This window comes from Odontesthes bonariensis, chromosome 2 (genome assembly GCF_027942865.1).
Source record: "Odontesthes bonariensis isolate fOdoBon6 chromosome 2, fOdoBon6.hap1, whole genome shotgun sequence".
In the NCBI taxonomy this organism is placed as follows: Eukaryota; Metazoa; Chordata; class Actinopteri; order Atheriniformes; family Atherinopsidae; genus Odontesthes; species Odontesthes bonariensis.
In genome coordinates, this window is record NC_134507.1 from 9,377,100 (window position 1) to 9,386,942 (window position 9,843).

The 9,843-nt window shown below is 43.3% G+C and overlaps 1 protein-coding gene across 2 annotated transcripts; it reads right to left on the reverse strand.

Moving 5' to 3' along the window:
- Nucleotides 1-3,619: 3,619 nt before the first annotated feature.
- npas4l (neuronal PAS domain protein 4 like) lies at nucleotides 3,620-8,904 on the reverse strand. Of its 2 annotated transcripts, XM_075483796.1 has the most exons (9): nucleotides 8,779-8,904; nucleotides 7,788-7,951; nucleotides 7,461-7,606; nucleotides 7,247-7,346; nucleotides 6,702-6,957; nucleotides 6,509-6,618; nucleotides 6,023-6,158; nucleotides 4,672-5,936; nucleotides 3,620-4,569 (listed from the first exon to the last, which is right to left on the reverse strand). In XM_075483796.1, exons 1-8 carry the CDS (start codon nucleotides 8,877-8,879, stop codon nucleotides 4,688-4,690), a joined length of 2,262 nt encoding a protein of 753 aa, XP_075339911.1. In that variant the 5' UTR covers nucleotides 8,880-8,904; the 3' UTR covers nucleotides 3,620-4,569; nucleotides 4,672-4,687. The 2 variants fall into 2 exon arrangements, with proteins under 2 accessions (XP_075339911.1, XP_075339901.1); XM_075483786.1 differs by having other exon boundaries at nucleotides 3,620-5,936.
- Nucleotides 8,905-9,843: the final 939 nt, after the last annotated feature.

Here is a 9,843-nt window from a genome sequence, read left to right on the forward strand (position 1 = left end):
AGAGAAAGTCAAACTAAAATCTGTGAAAATCTGTTTGGGATTGTTGTAAAGCGCAATACTACATCCAGGCATGTATTCTAGACCTAACATACAAGAAGTTCTTTTAATAAGGAAAAGCATGTTCGTGAACTCCTGTCACGTTGGGGATGCTTACATCTCCTCTGAGGTCAGGTGCTTTGCTGTAAGTCAAAAAATAAATAAACAAATAAAACATTCATATGCGAGAAGGCTCCACACTTAGGCTGCCATTTGTATTCTCCTCCCCAGTTGCCTGGCCTTTCTGTCGTGAATATCAGCGGGATATGTTGACTCTTGATGACTGGGATCCAGTATTGAATCAGAGCTGTGCGCTCAGGCATGGCAACTGGAGGAACAGGAGGTGTCCTGAAGGAACAGGCTGCAGTCTATTTTAGGTCTTTTTGTTTAACCCAATTAGAGTGTCAGTGCGTGCTGACTGGACCAACGCCAGTCAGGTGATGCGTCTCCTTTGAAAAATGGGGCAACAACATTATAGACATGGAAATGTGATACAAGCAAAACAAAAGCAGGGTGCTTTGTACTCTGAGGCAGGAAGGAAAAGAAATGACATGCTGCGCAGGATTATCTCTTGGAGTGTGGAGTTCGGGTTAACACACAGTAACAGCTGCCATGTCCGTGCACGACACCTTCTTGTGACCTTGGTGGATATCATTCGAGATTGCAGCTTCAATCTGCCAAACAGTTCCAGGGGAAAAGAGTCAAGTCTCATCAATTACTGGAGGGCTTTCCTCATCTTCATCTATTTTGAAATAAATGTATACCCAAAGATAAGCTTTTAGTACAGGCAGCACGCCTGTTTGTTGCAACAATAAAAGCATAAAACCGGTAAATAAACAGAGACACGGCACGGCCACCTGAGGCCCTGTAGTATGAAATCAGTCAGAGTTTCAATTTGGAGTTTTTCTTTGCAAACAAATGAGGTAATCATTTGCGAGGGGCCACTGGTGAGGCGAGATATGAAAAACAAGCTGCTTGTGGGAGGCTTTGAAAAGAATCTCATCCATGAACTGCTCAGTTTAATCGTACCGATGCGCTTTTCCCTCAGCATCCGCCCTCCAGCCATCCACCTGAGAAAGCACTTTCAGAGCCACTGAAGTAGGGCAGATGACAGTTTTGCCTGTGTTTCTCTTTTGTCAGTTTCTCTGTGCTGCACCTTCATTCCCAATATCAGTGTCAGATCCCAGATATGAATCACAACATCATCAGAATGTGTTTTATCTGTAATATTTTACCTCCCTTCTGAGGTGTAAGTTTTGGTAATTTAATCTCACACCATCTTGATTTGATTTCAGAGAGAGAGGGAGACCGCCTGTGTAATTAAGTGATACATTAACCCAAGTTAAAGGGACAAAATGAGTGTTTCTGCATAAGCATTTGATGTATTTTTGTATTTTTGTCCCCATGTGCATGTCTAACTCACTTTCATCTTGAATTCTTCAGTGTCTGTCGTTAACATTTGCAGCATTTACAATAATATTCACAAACAAACAGCCTCTGATAAGAGCTAATTATAACCATATAACAACAACCACAGAACAGCACCACCTCCCTTTACCACCGTGGTGTGTTTTCTGAAGGGACACAGGAGTTTCAATGCCTGCCACTGAAATGCAAAGGTGATTATAATTTTATTTCATTTTTTTTATGCTACCTTCTTGGGGTGAACAAATGCCACGGACTTGGTGTCACTATGCCTCAGGGAAATCATTATTGTTCCAGGTAACTGTGACTCTTGCAGGAAGACACAGCAGATGTGGGGGACTTGTTAGGAACTTTATATGCCATTGCACCCTTCAACAGACATCACTCTTAATTAGGTCTCCGTGGATAACTGTAGGCATCTGGACTCCTGCTTATGAACGGACTGAATGATGTCCTTTGGTGCACACATTTACATGCATGCAATCCACTTCATTTCAAGCTTGTTTAAATTACACCACTGGCGTGCAGCATTATCTGTGTCTCAGGGAAGCTGTTGGAGCTATCACTCCATCTAGTGGTTGTTTTGACATGCATGAGACTAACATGAGGCTCTGCATTGTACACTCTGCACCAGCAGCACGACTGTGGTGCCGCCTGCGAGCTTTTGGTCCCACACTCATGCATATGGACCAAATGTTGCTTTGGTGCTACATCTCATTTCAGCCACAGCGATCCATCAGTCACCTTAACGGTCGCTCAGGTCTCTTATCTAAATATTCATTCATTCATGCATTGATTCTGCATATATGTCCAAAGTCCCAATTGATTCCTCTGTGAACAGTTTATGTGCTGTCATCGGTCTGACCTGTCCCAATATATTAAAATCTATATAGCTCTGAAGAATCAGCAGACGCTCTGCTGAGGCCGGATCTGATCATTAATGGAGAAAAAACACATAAAATATACATTTGCTATAATTAACTTTAATCACTTTAAGGTGTATTTTAAAGCTGTATGAGTCAATACACATATATCTACAACAGCTCCAGCTATTAATGTAACGTGAAGGTGTCATTCTTAGGGATGAACTCTCGGAGGACTGTTTCCTCCCAGCTCTCCAGATTGTTCTGGTCATTATTTTGGATTTACGGCCTGCAGCTTTGTTATTTGGGTTAATTCTCATCACTCTCGTCAGTTTACAGCCACAACAGGCACCTCTAATAAACCCTGCAGCCTCCAACAGCAGACAACAAAATTAGGTAGTGGCTGGAAGATTGTGGATACGGACAATCAATAATAAAAAATAAAAAAAAAGACCTCTTATTGTCTTTGCCTAAGCTCTTTTCCTCAACCTTGTTGGAAAATGTCATGAAAGAAGAGATGGTAGATATTTTTAACGTGGTAGAAAAATGACTACCCTACAAAAAGTTAATTGGATATCTCATCTAATGTAATTATCTCATTGTCACAAAGAGGCTGTGTCGTCTATAGCATGTCAGTATCATAAAAATAGACCATAATATGAAATATTTCTCTAATCACAAGGTTCTTAATCAAGGCCAATAAGAAAAAGGCATAAAAATGTAATTTATTGCTGTCTAATCCAAATCCCAGTTAGTATAAATTGGTATATATCATCAAGTATGGCTTTAAAAGTTGCGGCCCAAAGGAATAATGGGACAGAACTACATCCCTACTCTTTCATGAGAGATGGTCCGGGGAAGGACTGAATCTTCTTTCCTCAGCGTTCTGAAAAATTAAAACAGTTCTTGCCATGGCTGCCACTTACGTACTTCCTGATCATTTCTCTCAATTGGGAACCTTCCTAAGCAAAGAGCTCTTTCTCCCAGGAGCTGGCGGAGACTAAAGCAAGTATTAAAGGAGCATGGATTTTCCACACGACTCCAACATGCACTGGTTGTATATGTAAGTAGGTGTTTCATTTTAGCCATCACGACTTTATGGGGTAATAATTCAGTGTTGTGTATTGCGTCTCATTGCACTAATAATGGATTCCTACCAGGCAGAAATATCTACCGGCTTGGCGGTAACACTGTAAATGTTATTTACAGTAAAATTCAAAATGGAATATAACAAATCAACTCGAAGTAGAGGTATGTTATTTTTCATAAATTTTATATACATTAGGAACACTTGAGGCAAGTTGCAGGAATGACACAGTAACAGTGAACATTCAAACAAATAGAGTTGTAGTACCATGGGGTGAGAGGGGAGGGGGCAAATGTGGAGCAAATTAACATAAGATCAGGTCATAATGCCGTTAAATAATACATTTCAAAACAAACAAGAGTAAAGTTAAGTCAGTGTGTTCAAAAGCAAATAAATACAATTTGTGGATAACATTCAGACTTAGAATGTATTTAGCTGTACCAATGAACCAATGAGGTAGGCGTTGTATTTACAGTCATCATCATTTCTGGGTCGTGCGACTTGTTAACTTCCAGAAAGCATGCAAGCTTTAATGGCACAATGAGAAAATTCAAACCCAAAGACCAGATCAGAGATGGACTTTGAATTTTCTGTATCAAACTACATGTTTTAAGGCACCTATACAAAAAACACTTATGTACACGTGTTTCTTTATTGTATGGAATGATTCATGTGTTAAAGCTTATCCAGGTAAAAAAAATCAAAGTTACATTCCTTCAAAGTGTCTTCTCTCTATACAATTCTTATAGCGGTGACTTTTATAAAGTGCTCTATAGTAAACTGTGGTCACCCAGTATTAGAAGAAAAATATAGTGTACCTCCATTTGGGTGGGTAACTCTTCAGTCCGACGTATTCTTACAAAGTACCTTTTTCTTAAAACATAAGATATCAGCGAAAAATAAAACACATCCAGTAGTGTTGACAAATGAAGACAGAGCTGAAGTGCAGGAGCAACACCGGATCCGTCTTTGTTTTCCTTCACATTCAGGAATGAATCATTTGGGAAACAGTAAACAGCATCTACTCAAATATGCTCTTTTTGCTCACATTCCTCTTTGAATCCAGTGGAGGAAGATTACCCTGACAATATGTCATACAAGTGGTAGAACAGTAAGTCACAGACCTACTTCAGAACAAGGTTTCTTCAGCAAGTCCATCTGAAAGGAGGCAGAGAGGGGTATTAATGATACTCATTTTGTAAATGCAATAGCTGTAAACTCTGTATTTACAAAGAAGCTGTACTTGTTGGTAGAAACTACCTTGCTGGGGGCTTCTCTACATAAAGTGGTTGAGTTGATGCAACCCAATGTTGTGATCTTGGTGTCCCAGCTGCAAACTGAAGGGATCCATGGCGATACTGCCTGTGGTGAACTGCTCTGCAGGCAGAGAATCCTCAGCGATGAGGCCGAGGGGCTCCTGATCTGACTGATGGGACCCACTCCTGCTGCCCTGCTGGAAGCTATAAGCGATTACACCAGCTCTGGATGCGCTACTTTTCCTCGTGACCACGTTCAGGTCTTTAAGGATGCTGTCGAACACACTGTCATCATGGACCAACGCACGCTTTGGAAGCAGGGCTGAGGGGGGAGGAGGGCTATGGTGCCAGTCGTGGGCTGAGGGCGAGGTGTTGGTTCCTGTGTGCTGAGGCACATTTTGAAGAGGGTTCAGGGTGTGGTGCATGTCAAAGCTGCTGGCCAGCGAGGAGATCTGCTGAGCCAGAATACTGATCTCTGCCTGCTCCCTCGCATTGTACAGGTTTGCCTCTGTTGATATGGAAGATCGGTGGGGCGTAAGAAGACTGGAATGTAATGGGAACTCTTGGTGGGGAACATGATGCGGCTGGACGAGGCTGCCCTCTTGTGGCTGCTCCATCAGGGCGAAATCATCAGGATGCAGTGATGCACAGTCGACTGGGCTCTCACACGTGTCGGACACAGAGAGACAGTCTGGAACTAATCGAGCATCGGATGTACAAGGTTGGAAATCATAGGTCGAAGATGAGGAGGAGAGCGGAGAGTGGGCGCTGAACATGCCAAAGTCTCTCCGGTCGAAGTTTTCAGCGGCCGCAGGGAGGGGGTCGGTAGGTGATTGGTGGCAGGTGAGTCGTGCTTCTGAGTAGGTGTAATAAGAGGGAGAGCCCTCAGGAGAAGACAGCAACTGATTTGTGCATTCATGCGCATCCATCAGGAAGTCATGACTGAGCTCCTCCTGTGGCAGAGAGGAATTGGAGGAGGCAGGGCTGTAAGGAGGGGTGAAGAGAGCAAGGCTTTCCCCCAAGGGAACTGGAGAGTTACTGCCCTGGGAAGAGGTGCATAACACACAGTAAATGTCTTGCCCAGACTCCCTTCTCGCTCGGGCACCTGGCTCCTCACCTCGGCTGTTTGACGTCCTCTGTCTTTTAGAACATTTAGGGCTGTAGCTCTGACTCTCAGGCGCCTGTTGAGCAAGATGGTGGGAATTTGGCATAAATGGCTTGAACGCATTGATGCTGATTTTCTTCTGCAGAAATTTGGCCTCTGTTTCACTGCAAGATCAGAGCAATGTGTTAGAAGTCAGCCTTTTAACTCTGAAAAGCTATCAGTTCAGGTTTGCTAAGGAGTTTCAACGCACCTGATGATGAAGTTAGTGCAGCTGATGCTTTGGCACTCTGAGTCCTTGTTAGCTCGAATATAGATCCAAGTCCATGATAGATCTGTGCGCTGGAATCTCAGCACCATCTCTACCTGGAAGCCCTCGTCTGCCTGCACTGGAAAGAAGATTAACGCTTATAATGATGCACACTCACACACACAAAACTCCACTCCTAAAAACCTTACTGTAGGTAGAAAAATAGAAAATCAAGTTGACTGACATTAAAATGGTCTTCTCAGTTATTATTCCTGACGAGATCGTGTCCTCAGAGAAAGGCTGCTAAACCACAACTGTAGCTCTGTTATCGATGATGAATGTAATTTATGCAGGCATCAATGACTCAGAATCTAAAAGTTCAAGTCCTTTGTGTGCTACGAATGAATAATAAGGCTTAAGAGCACTAAATGTCCCAAAGTTTAGTTTTTGCCCTAGAACAAGTTGTCCTGGAGCGGTTTTCACACTTACTTAAACTTCTATGTGAATCCGCAGCCGATGACAGATCCTCAGGATGCACAAGACTGTACCACGATCGGCTGGTCATTTCATCCACTGAATACCCCAAAAGGTACAAAACACTGCAAAAGAAAGATCACGTTGTCAATGAATGGTGTGAGATCATTTTGATTTCATCTGCTTAGAGAAAGAAGTGTGAATTAACCTGTCTGAGAGCTGAGTAAAACTCATATCCAGTCTGTGGGTGCTGTTAAAGCTGAGGCAGAAGGGAGACTCAGTGCTGGTCAGACGGTTCACCGTGGGGGTACAGAAGGCAACAAAGAGAGGCTCGCTGTTCTGAGAGGCTGCAGGAGAGGGCTGAGGGAAGAACTGGAAGCTCCCTCTGACCAGCACGGAGCAGCAGCTGCCGTGTTGCAACTTAAAGCTCTTGGAGGACTGCAGACTACATATAAAGCTCCTCTCTGAGGACAGGAAAAACAACAGAATAGTCTTTAAGTACTTTAAGAAAGCAATTTTTAGAAGCTTGACAATGGATTAACAGCTTTGTGCAGCCTTTTTAGATTCCAAAAACTCAACGTTTTCCTGCTGATTTACAACCTCGTTGCCTTTTTGTTACATCTTGTCACGTGTAATACTCTGTCAGAAATCTGACTGACAACCGTAGAAGAGAGTTATAGTTCACATGGTAATCACAGCTTTTAAATGCCACTGAAAAACATTTTCAAGTAAAATCCAAGCCTTAATTGATACCTGATAATAAGTTGTTTCCGGTATCCAGATTTGACATAATGACGTCCACATCAGAGCGTTCCACCATGTCATATAACGTGTCTCCTTGTAGCACATCTACCTGGAAAAGTAATAGGGTTTCCCATCATTAGGTTAAAGCCCACACAGCACCAAACTTGCTCAGATTAAGAGAGCTGCAGTTAAAATTGACACTGTACGTAACCAAAGGACTCACCATGGAAAGACCAGTATATTCAGACACATTTTCGGACACATAGACCAGCCTGCCTTGTGCGGTACTGACCAGGAGGAAGCCAGGTAGGGCATCAAGAAACTCCTCATACGGCAGGGAGCAATGGGATCTTTCTCCAGCTGGGAGCCCTTGAGGATGAAAGTGAGTTCAGCCTTAGTCACACTGTTTGCAGCGCTGCAAGTTTTTTATATTTTTCCCAAAGTACTGCAAACTTAGCCTCGTGTTGTCTGACAAGGGCACAGACGAAAGATGTAGCAGAGATGTTCAAAGGCATAAAAGTCTGACCGTGACTCAAGTGGGAAAACTCACCCTGGAAGAGCACAGACTTCCTGATGTAAGTACAGATGGCAGCCATGGAGTGAAGGTAGGAGAGACGCTCCTGGTCCTCCTGGGTGATGGGAAGCAGAGCACGCATATTCCTGATCTCATGATTGATGTGGTCTCGACGGGCTTTGGAGGCTCCTTTAGTGGATCTGTGAGGAACCATGGTTACTGAGGTCAAAAGTGGGGCAAACACTGACTGAAGAAAATTTACTGCTGCACTTGCATTTCAAAAGTCATTCTCCTCAAATGTCAAGTGTAAAAAAAAAAACAAAGAAGAAGAGAAAAACAAATCAAATGAGGACATGAAAAAGCATAATAATTGATCCAGCCTCTTCCCCACAAGCTAAGACAGATTTTGAATATCAAGGGTTCCTATGGAAACTGCTGATATGAGAGGCTGTCGTGCCTGGAGCAGAGATGAGGGCTCTCGATAGACTTTGTCTGCGGGATCAGTATCTGTCTGGGCCCATCCACTGAGAGCCTGGGGGTTTTATAGCAGCCAGGGCTTCAGCGTGGGCGTCACACACAAAGAGGAGGCTGGGCTTGTGATGCTCCATTCATTGCCTTATAAAGTGGGTGTCCTCGGTGTGGGGCACCCCACGTCACAGGGACACAGAAAGTGCCACAAAAGGAGAATCATATCAATGTGTACTCAAAACGTTAACTATGGGGATCCTGATCTAAGACTATAAGCTCTCATGAATGTGCTATTACTCTATATTCATCAAGGAGATTTCCAAACAGTGTTGATTCAAATCATGGAAAGAGTGTTGATTCAAATCACAAAATTTTCTGAGCCTTTTTAGTGTGATTGTTCCACGTGATGGCAGCATCACTGTGACAGGATTGGAGGGGCATGTTTCACATGCAACAGTGAAACCTGCTGTGCAGAGTTAGGTGCGTGTTTTCCCAGCAGCCGTGTGTGGATCGAGCCACTAGAGGACGCGGAGCGGAGAGGAGGGAGAGCGTCACTGACCTGAACCTCCTGCAGACTGAGCTTCGGTGCTCCTCGGGCAGATGGTGAGAGGTGCACGGTGCGCTGACGTGACATTTGCAGGAGTTGCACCAAATTGTCATTTTGACGCCAATGTCGCCACCTGACGTAAAACACACACCGATTTAACGTCCGATATCACACACAGCTGAGAACAGACAGTCTGACAGTTCAGTTCACTGGTTGCTTTTTTTTTTTTCCTTGAAAACCCAAAACTCTGAGTGAAAAGTGTAGAAAAAAATAGTGTATGAACACCGAGTTAAGCCTCCCTGTAAGATCAAACCCGTGGCGAAAGAGCTTAATCTTCTCCTACCTTCACAGACTCCAGTCCGGATGATGTGTGCCGGGCACTGGCGCGCGCCCCTCCTTTTATACCCTAAAACCCGACACCTCTCATCCAACGCAGCCGAAGAGAAAGCTGTATATATGGGATAATGTTACTTGTTGTGAGTGACGCATTGACAAATGAGCGAGGCGGGTTATATTTAGTTAAACGAGACCCCAAAATAACCTGTCAGAACGGGCGCAGGATTCGCTTCGGTGAAATTAAGGTGGCAATCACGTGAGATGATAAAATGTAAAGAGATGAGCGGACAATCTGATGTTCCAAGTGCTCAGACTTGCAGGTATGTTGGCCCCTGATGCGTATGAAAACAGAGGTGCTCTTATTTGTTTTTTACAGTTTCCATCATAACTCAAAGACTGAGTGTGAGCCTTCTCACCCTTTGATGTAGGAAACGTATCTATATGTACAACAATATAATACAGTTAAGATGGATATTACTGATCAGGATAAGACTGTAGGAATATATTTAATTACTATACCAATTTATTATCAGATAACACTATTTTGCAAATAAAGGCACGCACCAAAGCGATCTCATTACTGGAATAATACAAATTAAAATCTAATTATGGTGATTTAGGATGTCAGGAAACATGATTTTTGATTGTTGGGTTTACGTGTCTCCTCTCATCCACCATACAGACAAACTGACACTAAGTGAAAATGTTTATGTATTTAAAGAAAAGGCAAGAAAACAGTGG